Below are 19,170 nucleotides of genomic sequence, written 5' to 3' on the forward strand. Positions count from 1 at the left end.
TAAAACCACAAACCACCACTGTTTTCTGTACGGTTTGCGTTGTCAATAACTGCACTAAAGATCTGTTTGGAATGGAACAAACAAGGTCAGAAATGTCAGTTTAGCCTGAACTGTGGATCAGCAAACGGCAGCTTAGCAAAGATAATAACATCCCATAATAACTTTATACCTTCATAAGCCTCATAATCAAACTCACCTGTGTAGAAGAAACGCTGCCATTTTAGTATCTTCATTCTTTACATTTAGAGCTGTGTCCAGTGGAGAAAACAACAGTGCTTCTAGCTTTTTTTTTTTTTTACAACTTTATTTATCATTTTATAAGCATAGTTTACAATGGACCAAAATGCATTAATTACACAGGTCATTATCCCCCAATCCCACCCCTTCTCTCCTCCAGGTGGTACCCACATGAATACAAAGAACATCTGACATACCAGGCAATAATAATAATAATAATAATAATAGCAGTATTGATCAAAAATAAAGAAAAAAAAGGGGGATACACGCATATGAAACAAGCCAAATGACAAGCTGCATCAGTGGCTCAAATTGAAACTAAGTGCTTCTAGCTTTTATCACTTTTTTTTTTAAATTATCTTTTTATTAGTAAGGCAAATGTCCATCACATATATTAATTACATAATCATTGAAAAAAAAAACCAATAGGATGGATACCGAAAGTTTAGATCATTACATCCATATTGCCCTTCTCTAATTTCCTTTTTATGGACTCTAAATTTTAGTTGAAACATTAATACAACAATGCAGAACAGGGGAGCACACCACCTCATACAATTATAACCTCACATAAAAGCAGATAGATTAACGCAAAGCATGAATATAATCAAATGAAATCTGATCTGGTTGGTTTGATGTACTCAGTCCATTTAGACCAGATATTATAAAATTTTTCTTTTTCAACTTTGAGGGAAAACGATATCTTCTCCATAACATAAATCTCATAGACAGTTCCAATCCATTCATCAATGGTGGGCGGTTCTACTTTTAATCATTTCCTCGTAACAGATTTCTCACTGGCTGCCAACAGTATAGCCAGTCATTTTTTGTCTTTAATGTTCCATGACTCAAATGATAGATTACCCAAATACATGGTCTCACATTTAAACAAAATGTTTATTTATCACTATTTTTGACTGCCTACTCCCTCCAATGGTCACATAAATCCCCCAGCCCAGCAATGTAAATAAATCCAGTTCATATCTATAATTTGGTACATTGGCGTTTTTAACATAACTTCACAGTTCTGTATCCTGAACATTATAATGATAATTAAGGGCATTTTTAGTATGTGATGGTAAAGATACAGTTCAATTCACACATTAAAGAAACAGTGCATGCTTTTACATGAATGTGGTGAAACAACATCACACCAAGTGACATTTACTGTAAATGTAAAAATGGTCTTGTGTTTCTGTTTCAGGTACGCTCCAGAGTGTCTGACACACTGTAAGTTTTACCGGGCATCAGACGTTTGGTCGTTCGGCGTGACCATGTACGAACTCATCACCTACTGCGACTCGTCCAAGAGCCCCATGATGGTCAGTATCCACCCTGCTCTCATGTACAGGCCAAAGTAAATACTCTTTATCTCCACTGTGTGTTCTTTCACAATTTCAATCAGGTTACAGAACCACCGTTTTTTTGTTAGTTTGGTTTTTTCTTTTCCTGTAAATTGCACAGCCGTTTGTTTGTGGCAGATGGTGTTTGTCTTTGACCAGATGACACCATCCACAGATCTGTGCCAGCATTAGAAATGTGACATTAGAGATCTTTCATTTGCATTTGGCTTTAACATCTACTCATACACTGATAAATCACCATCAGAGCAAGTTAGTAGTAGACGAATGCTACTCAAATGAATATGAATGTAAAGATGATCCAATATATGTAATGTCCATAGTATGACTCAGTCAGTATTTAACCCTTTTTATGCATGAATTCTGAAAAAAAAAAAAAAATCTAGATTTTTTGTTTTTTGTTTTAGATTTTTATTACTCAAAACTAGGCTAAAGTTGAAATGCATTTTGAATTAAAAAAAGTATATGATTTTATTAAGAAGATATTTAACCTCCGGAGATCCAGGAAAGTACAAGTTTAGCCTTTTTTAAAATTAAATAATGGCCTATATAAACATCATGATGCAACAGTTTTTTCAGATGCATTTTTTTTTTTTTAATTTCTGGAATGTCCTTTGCGGTGGACTTTTTTTTTGTATAAAGTTGTGAAACTCTTAGCTAGGTCTTAGGAGGTTAACTTCATGAGATCACAGAGCAGTCCAAATTCTTTCTTTTTTTAAAACTGACGTTCAATATCAGACATTCGCATTTGGTACATCATATGTATTTATCATACATCAGTTATCTGCTCTAAATGCCAGAATAATATTTTTGTTTAATGTCAGATAACCAAATAAAAGAGGAAAAACTACGTATTATTAAACACATATTAAACAGAGTAGAATCTGTTGTATGAGAAGTAGTAATAGTTGTGTGTCTAGTACAGCATGTTGTTAAATTGTTTTAATATATGATGATGTGATATTTGATTCTAGTAAATTACATAATATGATACATGTAATCATAGTATAGTACCTGATATGATACATTTGGTCATAGAATAGTACATTAGTACACAATGTGATATTTGGTCATAGTACAGTACATGTGTGTGATACTTGGTCATACTGTAGTACATGATGTGTGATATTTAGTCATAGTATAGTACACGTGTGATATTTGGTCATAGTATAGTACATATGTGTGATATTTGGTCATACAGTAGTACATGATATGTGATAATCGTCATAGTACACATGTGTGATATTTGCTCATAGTATAGTACGTGATATGTGATATTTGGTCATACTTTAGTACATCATATGTGATATTTGGTCATAGTATAGTACATCATATGTGATATTTGGTCATACTTTAGTACATCATATGTGATATTTGGTCATAGTATAGTACATCATATGTGATATTTGGTCATACTTTAGTACATCATATGTGATATTTGGTCATAGTATAGTACATGATATGTGATATTTGGTCATACTTTAGTACATCATATGTGATATTTGGTCATAGTATAGTACATATGTGTGATATTGCTGCCCAGTTTTATTATTTTTTGTATACATTATGTGTTATATCTGTATGTCGTCGCTGTCGGGCAGAAACCTCTTATATCCAGAAAAGTTATTTTTCAGGAAACTGGAAAAACAATGTATATTCTAAACGAGTGGTGGCAGCACAACAAACCCCGCCCCTCACACGTATTGTAGCTTATTTTGGCATCAATCCAGCTGATGTCATCATGTCTATGTGTTCTGATGTCAGCATATCAATTGCTTCTGTATATGTGCCAAGTTTGAGGTAAATTAAAACTGAATTGATGTTTTTATAGACATGTGAAATTTCGCCCATTATAAGTAAACGGGAGAAGGAAAAAGCTTTTAAAAAAATGCATAAAAAATTTGAAGTTTGACCTTTTTTTCTCAAAATGTAACCACATCTATTCGAGGTCACTGGCAATCTATAAACTCAGTTTGGTATGAATTCAACCAATAGTTTTGCTGCTAGAGCGTTTTCATCGGTTAAATATTTCTAAATGTGAGGACTGACCGATGGAATCGTTTTATGACAAAAAAACCAAAAATGAACTTAAAAGGTTTCCACCCAACAGCGACAACATATGAGTGCAGAACAGTCGGTGTGTGTTTTCTAACCTGCGTGTCCTCGTCCACAGCTGTTCATGGGTATGATTGGTAAAACCTACGGTCAGATGACGGTGGTCCGACTGGTCAACGTACTGAAGGAGGGACGGAGGCTGCCTCGTCCTGAGGGCTGTCCAGAGCCTGTAAGAAACTCACCTCCACTTCATAGTCTAGCACACACAGTCATATGATGGACACAGGGTTTTATTGAACTTTATTTACAAAGGAACAATAATGACAGACATTAGGGAAACGTTGGTACGTACAGGTGATATTAAAGTTAGAAATGTTGTTAATGTTTGGAAAGAAACTCATTTTTGCCAGTGTATTGTCCATCGTCATAGATCAGTAGAAGTCCTGAAATCTTAAATATGATGTAGAATAACACTGACCGTTCAGTAATGAGACAACAACATGACAATACAGAAATATAGTAAGGTTCATTAATATTAACTGATAACACAGACCCCAAACTCTGAATAGGTTTCATTTCTGTCTTCAGTGAGCATAAAGTATTTTAAATGTATTGAATAAATTGTCCATGAACATTAGTCTAAATAGGACACGGTTAAGACAATAATAATTTCCCCTAAAAGCCTAAAAAAAAAAAGAAAAAATCTGAAAAGCAACTAAAATCATTAAATAAACATAAATGATCATATTATTATTAGTATTTTGTATTTCCCCTAGGGGATGAATAAAGTAAATAAATCTATCTATCTATCGTTCGTTCGGTTTCTGTGACGTTCTTTTGTGTAAATTAAACAGGGTGCTTGTGCAGGTCTTGAAAGTCTTAAAAAATATGGAATTTTGAAACACCGTTTTCTAGACCATAAAATCTTCAAGTATGGGGAAAAGTTTCTTTCATAGTTGAATTTTAGAGTATGTTCAAAGGCACATGATCTTGTAAGATAAGAACTACATGAGGAAAGAATCTAAAAAAAAAACTGGATATGATTTAAGTGGTCAGTATTGGAATGATTCAGTGACACTTGTTTGTGTGATATCCATGTACTTTTGTGATTTTCATATGCTATAAAAACATTTCTGTAAACATTCAGAACTTCATGTTTTTATAGATATTTGAAATTTTGACCATTATAAGTAAATGGGGAAAAAGAAAGATTTTAAAAATTTAGAAAAAATGTTGAAGTTTGACCTACGTTTCCCAAAACGTAATCAGATTTATTCTGGATCCCTGGTAATCTATAAACTCAATTTGGTATGAATTCAACCAATAGTTTTGCTGCTACAGACATGTGAAATTTCGCCCATTATAAGTACACTACAAACAAAAAGTTAAGGATATTTCTTTTTTTTTTTGTAATTTTTTTTGCCATTTGTAAATAAAACTGGTCATCAAAAAAATATGTTTCAGTTACAAAAAAGTAAATAGCACTGTGTACGAATCCCAATTAAAAAAAATAGCCCAAAATTAAAAATATCTTTTTGTTTGTAGTGTAAAAAGATTTTAAAAAGTTCATAAAAAATGTAAACTCTGACTTAATGTTCCAAAAACGTAATCAGATAAACAAACAAACCGATCCAAAAACAATACCCCTTGCTTCCCTTTGGGGGCCTTTGTAATAATCAATCATTAATGCAACTATGGATGGAAAAAATATTCTGAGCCTTACTGTGACACAACATAAGTATTATGTGACAGTGAACGTGTCTCCTAGAATCAAAACCACAGGTGGTGCGGTCAATATGCGCTTCACGCTGATGTTAAATCCGGCAGTAGAACACACAGTTTCTCATAACGTTGCTTGTTCTTGTAAAAAGTAGGAGGTTCGATAAGATCTGAACCCGTGTGTCACAGGAACCAAAGATACGACGTTCACCTGGGTCTTGCTCACAGCTGCGCTCCGTTTTGCATGTTCATCTTTCGTTTTCCACCCACAGACTGAACTCATGAGCCGTGTTGTTTCCGTGCAGGTGTACGAGCTGATGCGCAGGTGTTGGGAACAAACACCTGAGAGGAGAATCACCTTCCGGCGTCTGATCGAGGAGCTGACCAACATGCAGCGACAGCTCCAATCCCAGAATGACTATTAACCCTCTGAGCGCTGGAGGCTCGCAACATTTTCTCCACTTTGGGACCAGACATGGGAAAAAAAAAAGAGGCAAAACTGAACCTGGAGCGGCTCAGCCTGGGTTTTTTGGTTTTTGTAGCTTCGGTGTCTGAGGAATTATGGGAGGGTCCCGAAGCCATGCCATGTCGCTCTATTACATGCATGTTGGCTTTTAACATCCTTAAAGACTGTTGGTCCTGATCACCTGTAATTATCGGAATCGGCCATATTTTTATCGTTTTTATTTCGCTTTTTTTAACTTTATTTTCACATTCATAACAAATCCTTTAACCTCTCGTAGCCCAAGCTTGTGCTAAATGTGACCTTATTTCTTATTATTAAAAAAAGAAACGACTTCCAAGCGTATGCGATAAATTTAACTGTCGGGGGGAAATGTCAAACTCTTGTACTTGTCACTTGTAGTCAGAAATATCCTTAGAATGATGTGGACTTCAGGCCGATGTCGCTCCCCAAACAGTGAAAGGAAATGTTCAACATATGCACATGGGTTCGAGGAGACGAACGGAGGCATTATTTTAGTTACTGAAGACGTGCTTTTCATCATTCTGCTGCTGCTTTTATTCTAGGACGTTTGGGGGGAAAAAAAACAGCCCAATTAATGTATTTTTATTAAATGAAGTCACTGTAAAGATCGGCAGAGTTAGAGTCCGAAACGCTCCCCTTCCTTCATCTATGAGATCACAGTGGAACTTCGCAGTACGAGTGCGCCTCAGTACAAGAAATTCGCGTTACGAGCCGCGGTGCTTTAGAGTTTTTGTTGGAATTCGCAGTACGAGCAGCTTGTACAGGCTGAGGAGCACTAGTGTTCAGATAGAGGAGGAGATTAGGAAACGCCCTGTGATGAAGTAGCTCCGCCCCTCAATGCTGCAACCGAATGCACTGTGACCGAGGGTCCAGATGAATACGTGCATTCACATTTTACGTACTTTTTGAGTGCATGCAGAGACCAAACGCAGATGGAAAAACGAGGATAGTATAGGAGGAGGCTTTCTCTATGAGGGAATTAAAAGAAGTGTGGGCAAAGTGGTAAGAGGCTGATTTTGTTTTGGTTTTAAGGCTCATTTATGCTCGCTTTACGTTCATGAATAAGTACGTTTGTTTCTAACGTTGTCATGCGTCACTGCTTTTCATACTTCTGTGCGTTTATTGCATTTGAATGAGCATTTCTCAATCAATCCACCAGAGGGCGCCACTCTTAATAAACATACTGGCAAATACCATGAAGAAGAGTCAAGTTTTTTGAGAATAAGAAGAAGAAAGTCAATAATAAACATGGCGACGATAGAGGAGGTTTTACTAATAATATGTCTTTAAATATTTCAGGTTTTCATTAATTCACAGTCGCTCTTTTAAAAGTTGCGCTATTTATGGAAATTATTCTCCTCAAATTTCAACACTGCCTCCATGGTAACCGGTGGTACTGCTCCGTATTCTCTGTCTGGGTTCGCATCTGCAAGCTCCCGGAAAATGGATGGAATTACGTACGAAATATACGCAGAGGACGAACAGAACACTCCGTCCGTATCTGTCTGCGTCTTTAACGTAAATGAGCCCTTAGATGAGGTTTAGGTTTGAGCGTGCAGCTGCTTAATTCAAGGACAAGGGGCGGGCGCATTTTCAGAACATTTTAAAAAGCAGATTTCCCTGGATAGGTTTTGAATGACACGACTTGCAAGTGCAGACAGTGAAAGTTCTTTTACCTGTAGTTTTACGGGAGGAGATTCTCCAATGTAACTTTATTTGTAAAGCACTTTAAAACAACCACAGTAGACTAAAGTGCTGTAAAGAAAAATAAATAAAAAAAACAAAATAACAGACTAAAATACAAGAATCGGTTAGAAATAAATAAATAAAAATACAGAAGAATAGATAAAACCTGAATAAAATAAAATACAAGAAGAGATTAAAAACATAAAAAGCTGTACAATTAAAAACAACTAATAAGAACAAACCAATACCAAATAAAACTGAATAAAAACAATAATAAGAATCCTCCTTCTCTTCCTCTTACCTTAAGGGTAAATACCATTTTATTTGTTTTTATAATTCTTATTTTCTTTCTAAATGCACTTTTCCTGTTTTAAAACCCTTAAAAAAACGGTTTTAGGGTATTTCTTGGGCTGGAACGGATTAATTATATTTCAATTCTTTTCAATTTGGGAACATTAATTTGCAAAACAAGCACGGTCAAATTAAACTGGTCATGTGAGGTTCCACTGTATTTCAGTTTGTAATAAACACCAACAGGAGACGGGGAGTTTACGTCACTTTAGTCGTCACTAGAAAAGAGAATCTGTTTATTTTGCAGCAGTTTTTTTCTTTCCTTTTGCTCTTGTGGATTTGAGGATCACGTCTCTTTCGACCGGTTTGTAAAATAACGTGGCGTCGACTTTAGCAGAACTCACACGCATGTTGATAATAATCACAGTCGATTCCTCCAACACACAGCACTTGTTTCACTTGGAAATGGAGATTTTTATGGAAAGTACCTGTGAAAGACAGCTGGGGGCAGTAGAAGTTCACTGTTCCTCCAGTGTTTGTAGTTTCCCTTTGGTCCACGTCTGTCAGAGCCACAGATGTCATGTCGTACAAACTGTCTGAATACTTCACATGTAAGAAAACGAGCCATTTGTCAGAGTTACAGGACGATGTATGGCAGGACTTCAGATCGACTTCACGGTTTGAAGTAAGAAAACAACCCAGTGATTATTCAAATGGCATTTCATGTTTGTTATTTTTCACTTTACGAAGCAATTTCTGTCATAAAAAAAACCATATATAATTATGTTAATGCATTTTACATGTAACATTTTACTGTCCTGTACTCCAGAAAGTTTATAAAAGTGTATTTTAACTATGTATATGCCAGATGGTTTGAGCAGAGGGTGTGTTTTTTTTTTTTGGTCAGTTTTGAAGTCAGATTAGTCAACATGAACCATGTAACCATAGAAATGCATGGATATACAGACAGATATTTGGCTTTTGCTGTGAACGTTTGCAGAGAGACGACAAAAAAAAAAGGACTGTCGAGAGGAAAAAGTTGCGCTTCAGTCCACATTTTATTTAGGAATGTAAAAGACAATTCCTTCTGCTCAAAATAAGAGAAAAGAAATATATATTTTTCAAAAAATAAGACGAAAGTATGACTTATGGAAGGTAAAGTATCCATAAATACACAATGAAAAAATAAATAAAATCAATGTTTGCTGTGTTCTGTGTCAGTCCAAATGCAATATTATTATTATTATTAACTACTGAAAACATTATATTCTATATATTACAATAAGTAGGCATGCTAAAATTGCTCTAGAAATACCTTATTCACATTAAAACAATATCAATGTCAGTGTGATATAAAATTTAGCAAAATCTACAGTATATTTCAGGTTCAGAAAAAAGATCCACATACTTTTAAAGCAAACTGTTTACAAAGCGATAAGCACAGCAAATCTATATTTATCTACAGCCATTACAAAGTTCCAGAAAATCAGAAATACTTCAGTATTGCAAAGCTTTGTGATCAACACATACACACACACACATACACACACTCACTCACTATTGCAGGTCCAGTCTCACACTGACTCAGATTATTATGCAGGATACACAACGAGGCTTCATTTACATCAACAGAAACAGGTGGACGTTAACCTGAAGTGATTAAAAGAGTCCGTCAACGAAGAACCACGACTGAACTGCACGGAGAAAGTATCTGTTCCTACACAAACGAACTGTAGAGAAAAAAAAAAAAAGCAACTGCAGAAATGACAGCTGCAGTTTCACGTCAAAAATCGGATAAAAAACAAACCAAAAAACAAAAACACAAGCCGTCCTTGCAGATTCTGAACTCTCCATGGTGTAAACTGCAGCGGTTTCGCGCTAATTTAACAACACTTAAAAGATCACGAGGTTCAAGAACGCTTCCAGCTTGTGTACGCGCAGGATTTTCTTTGTGCTATTGTTTATTTTCAAGGAACCAGGCTCCTTTTCATACAATCATTGAGATGAGGACGTCACATCTAGTTGGTGGCACGGAAAATAGCAAAGAAGATTTTTCACTTTTTTTTTTTTTTTTTCCACCATCGGAAGAGAAAATGATAAAGGCTCGACGCTCAGGAGTAGCAGAGACAACAGCACAACATGCCCAAAAATAAAAACAGGCCTGACATTTTTTTTGATTACACTTTTTTTTTTTGTGTTTTTATCAATGACAAAACTGACTGAACTTCTACTGAAACTGAGGGAGGCGGTTTTACGCACATGGTATGAAGGTGAAATCGATGTTTTTAAAGTGTTTAAAATGACAAAAACAACACCTGGAGGAAGCCAAGGTGAAGGGAAAGGGACAAAAGGAGCTATCAGCTCTGAAAGATAGAAGCAGAAAGAAAAAAAAAAAAGATAATATAAAAAAAAATATTAATTACACACAAAGCAACAGGTGCAATTACAGTGACCCAAAGAAAGCTTGTTTCTGGAGAGATTATGGAAAAAACGTAAACACTGTGAAGATGTTTTTGTGCAGTGTCCCAGCTCTGGAAGTGTCTGCCTTGAAGAATGTACAACAGGGGTGTCAAACATATGGACCGTGGGCCAAAATGGGCCGCAAGAGGGTCCAGTCAGGCCCATGGGATGAATTTAAAAAGTGCAAAAATTACACTTAAAATATTAACGGTGAAAGGTGTTAAAATAGTTCAGAGGACACATACAACCCAAAGTGACTCCACATGGGTCAGAATAATAAAATAATATCATAACTTGTAAATAATTGAACTTTTTAAACAATATTAAGCCTGTTATTAAATACTTTGTGCTTTTGTAGATCCACTGCTACTTGGAATAAGTTACTAGTTGGATTACATTACTGACCCTGCATTAACCCTGCGGTATCCCGTCCAAAAAGGCCCTTACTAAGCACCAAGTGTGCCATTTTGGCACACTTGTGGAATAATGTCAAAAAAAAAAAAAATTCATACAGTTTGTTTTTAATTCTTCTACACTTTATTCTATTTCATCAATTCATTCATTCATTTTCTGAACCCGCTTTATCCTCACTAGGGTCACGGGGGTCGCTTGGAGCCTATCCCAGCTACATAGGGGCGAAGGCGGGGTACACCCTGGACAAGTCGCCAGTTCATCGCAGGGCTGACATATAGAGACAAACAATCACTCTCACATTCACACCTATGGGCAATTTAGATTAACCAATTAACCTATTAGTGCATGTCTTTGGATGGTGGGAGGAAGCCAGAGTACCCGGAGAGAACCCACGCAGACACGGGGAGAACATGCAAACTCCACACAGAAAGGTCCCACCCCCCGTCAACTGGTGTTGGAATCGAACCCAGGACCTTCTTGCTGTGAGGCACGAGTGCTAACCACTGCACCACCGTGTCGCCCCTATTTTATCAACTTGAGCCGTAAATAAAAATACCAAATATGCAATAATTGTCACATTTTTTAACCCTTTAAATGCCATGTTTGTGATGTAAACAAACCATTTTTTGGATGCAAAAAACACACAAAAATATTTTTTTTCTATATACTACATAAAAAGTGGATCACATATTATTTGATTTTTTCATCCTGGCATATGTCAATGATTAACTCCAACATCGGTTAATTTGTATTATTATTTTTGGCGCTAGGTCAAATGTTCAAAAATACTAGCATCTGTCACCAAGTGTGCGTAAAATGCACACCTATAAATCAAACTGTTAAATATTATATATTCATTTATTTTTCTGCTCTAATTTGATTTTATTTTTGTAAATCAAGGTCAGCCCTAATCATACATATCAAATGGAAGAAACAGTGCGTTTTAGGCACACTTGGGAGACAGATGCTAGTCTTGTAATTTTCTTTTGTTTACAATGTGCACATTTTAGTTGGTGGCCAGAATTTTAAAGATCACGCAAAAATGAACAACTTTTGAATTCTAATCTTATTTAAATTGTGAAAAATAATATGAAGTTTTTTAAAAAGAAGTGCAAAGTGTGCCTAAAAGGCGCACCTGGATACTGGAGGGTTAAAAAAAATCCTTTTGAGAAAAACTAATACATAAGTAGGAGTGAATTTCTTTGGGGGGGGGGGGGGGTACTGTACTTTCCGGTCTATAAACCTCTACTTTTTTCCACACACTGTGAACCCACGGCTCTAAAATGATGCTGCTAATTTAAGTTTTCTGGGCTAACGATCGATCCAGCTGACGAAGAAGGAAATAGAGCTGCTGCACGTACGCTTGGCATCAATGAATCGATGGTGAGATGTTGGAGACGGGGTGGCTGCAGGTTATAGTCCGGAAAGTACAGTATATTTTTTGCAGTTTTTTGGCAGTTTGCTCATGAAAAATAGGTCTAGTGGATAGCATAGAGGTCACATTCATTCAGCATCAAACTACCAAACACACTTAATAGTAATTAATTCTATAACACTACTCCACACATGAAATTATAAATTTATGTCCGAATGATATTCCAAATAAAGATTTTGTACAAATATTTCTCAAATTGACCATAATTAAGGAAAATGAGAGCAACACCAGACGTACTGATGAATGAACATATGGTTCCATATTCATACTATAATTACACTGGTCAACAACAAATTTATTGTTTAAGTTTTTTGAGCTGATTTAGGATCATTTTGGTGTGCTGAATCCAAAAATCACATTAAATTTGCTCAATCAGGTCAACTTTTGGAACTATGCTACATATTGGCTTTTTAACATTTTTGCTTACATTTATGGGCATTTTCACATCATATGATACAAAATTCTTTCATATTTCTTGCAATAAACGAGTTCTGAAGATTTTACTTTTGCCAATTTATGATTGATGTTTTTTTTAATATTACAGGTGAATGAAATGGCTTCGACTAGAAGATCTTGCAAAAATAAGCCTGATGTATTCTGCTACATCTGCGGTGAATACACCATTGTACCTAACAGGAATCAAGTCACAAGTTTCATAAAGTGTGCTTACCAATCTTATTTTGGTATTAATTATTATATTTTGTGAGAAGATCAAATTTTTCAAAATCAAATTAGCAAAAAAACCTGACCTGATTGAGAAAAACAGATGTCATTTTTGGATTTAGCGGTGCAAAATGGTCCTAATTCAGTTGAAAAAACCTAGACAACTTGTAAAAAACATTTTTGTAACCCAGTGTAATGTAACCAGTGGTACCAGGGACAACAAACCCCGCCCCTCGCACGTATTTTAGCTTATTTTAGCATCGATCCAGCTGGTGTCATCATGTCTATGCATGTGTTTTAACCCAGTTAAAACATTAAAAACTTCTTTGCACTATTCTAAGTATTTTGTGTCATTTTTCTGCAAATAAATGCTGAGCATGACAACATATTTTGGGGAAAATATAGGGTTTCTAAACTAAACTCATACCTACAAAAGGTAAAACTTAAGACTTTTACTCAGATGTCAGTGCGGGGCACAAAGCGATGCAAGGTGAACAAACATTTGGCTTCCATTATTTACCTCCTGCTGGGTGTTTTCATCGATCGTTTTGCTAAAAATGAACCCGACGACCGCTCAAACACAAACACCCACCGACTCAATCAATCTCTGCTTAAAAACGGATTTCCTGAAGCTCCTGACCGTCCACTGGGGGTGGGAGCTCGGCATTCTGGGTGATAAATCTGGTATTAATCGGAGCTTTTCATCACTTTTTATCAAGCACAAAGAGGTGGGACGCAGCTGACGTCGGCTCACTTAATCCAACAGGTTGAATTCATTTCACTCACGTCGTGTTTTTCTTAATGTCAGCAAATCCATGAAAATCCAGTGTCTTTGTGAGTCTAATGTAGCTTAATCCTTTGAACTATAGACACATTACAATGAAACTCAGCTCTACATCATCATCCTGCCATAATCGCACTATAGCAGTAAATGCATATTAATCCACAGCAAAAGCAATGTTTTCTTAAAAAAAAAAAAAAAAAAAAAAAAACAGAACCAAGCTGTTTTAGCAAATAACTAATTAAATGTGAGATTTTTTTTTAACTTGGAGCCAATTGAACAGATGCGTATCTGTAATATGAACAAATGAGCTTAGGTTTTGTGTCAAGAGCAGACAATGCATTTCTGGATTTGATGACAATACTAAAAAAAAAAAAAAATAAATAAATAAATAAATAAATAATAATAATGTAAAGCTTTATCCTTTAACTGTAATTGGTGCAGATTTCGTTTAGTTTTTTGGGATTATTGTGCACAAAACCATTGCAGTCGGAGCCAAATGTGACCTTGTGCGTCCATATATGAGCACTTGGATGTTAATCGATGGGGACAAAATGACAACATGTGGTAAAAATACACACACACACACACACTGGGGTGGTTATTATAGAGGCTAGATAATTTATGCCACAGAAAAGAAAAGAAGCGGAGAAATATGAGCGATAATGCGTTCGTATAGATTTGGATGGCGGTGTAAAAGCAGCAGAAGCAGGTCTGGGAGAGAGAGTCCATAAATTACAGATACAAAAGCATAGAGCAGACATTTTCAGAGTGTGTGTTTGACAGCTCTACAGGTACGTGCAACATGCAGCAGTCTGACAGACAGAACCAACTCCACACTGGGCGAGCAGACAAGACACACACACAAAAAAAAAAAAAAAAGAAAAAAAAAAAATCCCTACAGGCTGAAGGCAGCTGGAGTTGTTTTCCCCCTTCTTTCCTCTTTCTCTTTTCCTTTTCTTTCCTTCACCCCCCCACCACCACCAGAAATACATTCCTACAGAGCTACACCTGCACAAACACACGACTACAAGTATCGACACAGGCTCCGATTAAGGATATTTGGGTGACGTAGGGGTCTGTTAATGAGCGAATGTACAGTCACAGAAAAAATCTTATTTCAAGAAATCTTAGAAGATAATTTTCACTTGTTCCATTGGCAGATTTTTTTTGCTTGAATTAAGTAAAAAAAAAAAAAAAAAAGTGAATCTTAATTCAGGCAAAAAATATGTGCCAATGTGAAAATTATCTTGGTAAGATTTCTTGAAATAAGATTTTCAAGATCTGTCGTCTAAAAATAAGTTCTTATATCTGACTGAAAAGTTCCTCTTCAGGTGATTATGTCTTATTTTAAGTGTGATGAGATATTTTGACTAGAAATGAGAAAAATACACTTGGTAAGATTTGGATTTTTTCCAGCATATTCAGATCAGGTCAAATTCAAGCTTTAACCTCTGTTGTGTTGTGTTGGACTTTTGGAATTGTAGTTTATTTAACAAACAACTAGACCAGGGGTGTCACACTCACTTCAGTACAGGGGCCACATCCTTCCAATATGATTATAATACTTTATTAACCTTGGTATAAGTTGTTGCACATGATCATAAACTGTTGTAATGACTTAAAATGCATTATAAATGCATGATGAATGTGCACTTAATGCATTATAAACTAGACCTTCAAGTAAAGTGTTACCGAAAGATGTTTTAAATCAAACTCTTACTGAAATAAGCGACACGTAAAGACTTCCTGTAGCAATGGATCTGACTGAAAATTATGCTACATTAAGAATATGACCTTTAATCATGCAAATGTACCAGTTTCTCCATAACATTCACTAATTGTTTAGCACTTCACAAAAACAGGAAGTTGGATTTCTCTTTTGGGAGCTGTATTGGTTTGATAAAAGCAGCATGGATTGCAGTTAGTCTGTACTGACGGCATCTGCAGCAGCAAGAAAAATTAACCCTTTCATGCATGAACTGTGAGAACTTGAGTCAAGATTTATTTTTTTAGTATTTTTATTCCTTCTTAGCCATGAAAAAAACAATGTGATCGAGTCTTTTTTTTCTATGGAGTTACAAAAATATCCATGCATTTAATTTTTGAAGTCAAGAAACATGTTTAAAACCCAATATCAGAAAGTGATATGAAAACAATGAAATTTTTAATGCTGCTACTCTAATGTCTTCTCATATTCTAACATATTCTAATGCTAGTAATTACTCACTTCATGGAGATAATATGCAAAAAAAAACCTTTTGTCTAACAAATAACAATTGATTTACTTTCAAACATGTCACTGAAGATAAGGTTTATCAAGAACTGCACATTTACAGTAATGGTATGAATGTCGGTGTATGATGGGATGATGCATAAGTGTCCACTATGTTGGCTGATATGGAACTAAAACAACAAAACCCATGAATATACAAGAGAACAGCTGGAGAAGAACTGTCCACTGTAGTGACCTATGCATGAAAGGGTTAAAATAACAGAATTCAATTTTAGTGGTAAAATAACAATTTACACATTCCTGTACATGAGTGTAAAAAAAGTGAGGTTAACTTGCTGGTCTGTGTTTGCATGTAAAGAGGTCAAACTGGTTAAAACAGTGTTTTTCAACCTTTTTTGGCTCGTGACCCCATTTTAACATCACAAATTTCTGTCAACCCCAGACATTCAAAGCGGAGACTTTTTTTTTTTGCTAAAATTAATTTGTTTTTGATCATGTAATAGTTTGCTATACTATGTTGCAAATAAACGTTAATTTTAGATAACATTTAATCTCTATAATGTATATTATTATGGACGGAGGCAGTAAAGCCAGGTGTAGATTACTGCACAAAGTGAGTATTTTATTTTCCTTGGTCAGGATATGTACAGTCAGTCCAGCTTGGATTTACAAGGCTGACAATTAATACTGAACAAAAAGAACTCAAACTATGAATAACACTGGGTTACAAAAAAATGTTTTTTGCAAGTTGTCTAGGTTTTTTCACCTGAATTAGGACCATTTTGTACCGCTAAATCCAAAAATGACATCTGTTTTTCTCAATCAGGTCAGGGTTTTTTTGCTAATTTGATTTTGAAAAATTTGATCTTCTCACAAAATATAATAATTAATACCAAAATAAGATTGGTAAGCACACTTTATGAAACTTGTGACTTGATTCCTGTTAGGTACAATGGTGTATTCACCGCAGATGTAGCAAAATACGTCAGGCTTATTTTTGCAAGATCTTCTAGTCGAAGCCATTTCATTCACCTGTAATATTAAAAAAAACATTAATCATAAATTGGCAAAAGTAAAATCTTCAGAACTCATTTATTGCAAGAAATATGAAAGAATTTTGTATCATATGATGTGAAAATGCCCATAAATGTAAGCAAAAATGTTAAAAAGCCAATATGTAGCATAGTTCAGAAAGTTGACCTGATTGAGCAAAATGAATGTGATTTTTGGATTCAGCACACCAAAATTATCCTAAATCAGCTCAAAAAACTTAAACAAATTTGTTGTTGACCAGTGTAATGAAAGAGCTGCAGCATCTGAAACCGATCACAATGAACATTTCAAAGATAAATAGTACCACAGTGCTTCAGTTTCAGACTCACAGTTTGTCTTTTATGGACTAGGTGTGTCTCTATCGCTTACCATATTTTTTTATTAGTATTTTTTTTTGTTTGTTTGTTTGTTTTAATCAATTACTAGAAATTTCAGGCGACCCCATTTGAATTCCAGGCGACCCCACGTGGGGTCCCGACCCCAAGCTTGAAAAACACTGGGTTAAAATGTTTTTAATTTTCCCTCAGATTTGCTTTCTCCTAAAACTTCTCCTTAAGTCTTGACTTGAGTTTGGTGTAAATACGTTTTGTGCTTACTCAGCTGTGGCGTCACGGTATTAACATCAGCAGACTGATACCGTAACGCACGCAGTAAAAGCTTCAGAGTGAACGAGACGTAATGCAGAAAAAGGCTGACGCGACTGTTACAACGCCGCTAAAATAATTCAGACGTGGCTGACAGTAGAAGTTAAATCTATAATGGCAGACAGTCAGACTGGAAAACACAGCATCAGGAAGAGCGACGCGCAGGTAGGCAGACGGGAAAACAAACAAGCAGACGGTGTTTCTGAAGTCTGCTGCCTCAGCTGTTCACCTCCTCAACACAGATCTGTGTGATCTTAGCACAAACACACACAAACACAGACAGGCGTTTGTGTCTGTGCAGAGCGCTGCCTGTTGGAAAGGTTGGAGGTGAGGGCGATCACCTGGTGGGAAGAAAACACCAGAGTCCAACCCGGCGACTTTTATCCACTCACACCAAGAAGCAAATCAAAGCGTGGCTCCAGTCCAGTCCAGCCCAACACTGCAAAAATCTAAATCTTACCAAGTGTATTTTTCTCATTTCTAGTCAAAATATCTCATCACACTTAAAATAAGACATAATCACCTAAAGAGTAACTTTTCAGTGAGATATAAGAACTGATTTTTAGACAGTAGATCTTGAAAATCTTATTTCAAGAAATCTTACCAAGATAATTTTCACTTGTTGCATTGGCAGATTTTTTTGCTTGAATGAAGCAAAAAAATCTTGAACTAAGCAAAAATATCTTGAATTAAGCAAAAAAAAAGTCTTGTACTGAGCCAAAGTATCTTAAACTGAGCAAAAAAATCTTGAATTAAGCAAAAAAAATCTTAAACTAAGTAAAAAAAATCTTGAATTAAGCAAAAAAAAATCTTAAACTAAGCAAAAAAAAAAAATCTTGAATTAAGCAAAAAAAAAAAAAATCTTGTACTAAGCAAAAGTATCTTAAACTGAGCAAAAAAATCTTGAATTAAGCAAAAAAAAAAAATCTTAAATAAGCAAAAAAAAATCTTGAATTAAGCAAAAAAAAAAAAAAAAATCTTGTACTAAGCAAAAGTATCTTAAACTAAGCAAAAAAAAATCTTGAATTAAGCAAAAAAAATCTTGTACTAAGCAAAAGTATCTTAAACTGAGCAAAAAAATCTTGAATTAAGCAAAAAAAATCTTAAACTAAGCAAAAAAAATCTTGAATTAAGCAAAAAAAACCAAAATCTTGTACTAAGCAAAAGTATCTTAAACTAAGCAAAAAAAAAAAAAAAAAAAAAATAATAATCTTAAATTAAGCAAAAAAAAAAACCTGCCAATGGAACAAGTGAAAATTGTCTTGGTAAGATTTCTTGAAATAAGATTTTCCAGATCTATTGTCTAAAAATAAGTTCTCATATCTCACTGAAAAGTTCCTCTTTAAGTGATTATGTCTGATTTTAAGTGTGATGAGATATTTTGACCAGAAATTAGAAAAATACACTTAGTAAGATTTGGATTTTTGCAGTGCATTTGTTTTTTGTTAACTATAAAAAAAAAAAAAAAAAAAAAAAAAAAAAAAAAAAAAGATTTTTCTGCATGTATTTCATGAAAATATTTAAGACTGTGTATATTTTTAGGGTATCTGAAAACTTTTTTCCACTACTGTAATTTATGCTGCCTCTTCAAACTGTTTTAGGAGCGATAAAATAATAAAAGCTACAAAAATATCAAATCAGTTTCCTA

At 35.1% G+C, this 19,170-nt stretch overlaps 1 protein-coding gene and 1 long non-coding RNA gene across 2 annotated transcripts in view; both read left to right on the forward strand.

The window, feature by feature from the left end:
* jak1 (Janus kinase 1) overlaps positions 1 to 5,816 on the forward strand; it is a 41,314-nt gene extending 35,498 nt beyond the window's left edge. The window contains exons 23-25 of the mRNA XM_030132236.1: positions 1,442 to 1,559; positions 3,772 to 3,882; positions 5,678 to 5,816. Coding sequence (XP_029988096.1) covers positions 1,442 to 1,559; positions 3,772 to 3,882; positions 5,678 to 5,797 — 349 coding nt within the window. The 3' untranslated portion in view covers positions 5,798 to 5,816. The remainder of the gene's footprint in view (positions 1 to 1,441; positions 1,560 to 3,771; positions 3,883 to 5,677) is intronic.
* Positions 5,817 to 7,772: 1,956 nt separating this feature from the next.
* LOC115417982 (uncharacterized) lies at positions 7,773 to 9,046 on the forward strand. The gene is made up of 2 exons (XR_003935228.1): positions 7,773 to 8,368; positions 8,406 to 9,046. It is a non-coding gene; the product is annotated as an uncharacterized LOC115417982 (long non-coding RNA).
* Positions 9,047 to 19,170: the final 10,124 nt, after the last annotated feature.

This window comes from Sphaeramia orbicularis, chromosome 4 (assembly GCF_902148855.1).
Source record: "Sphaeramia orbicularis chromosome 4, fSphaOr1.1, whole genome shotgun sequence".
In the NCBI taxonomy this organism is placed as follows: Eukaryota; Metazoa; Chordata; class Actinopteri; order Kurtiformes; family Apogonidae; genus Sphaeramia; species Sphaeramia orbicularis.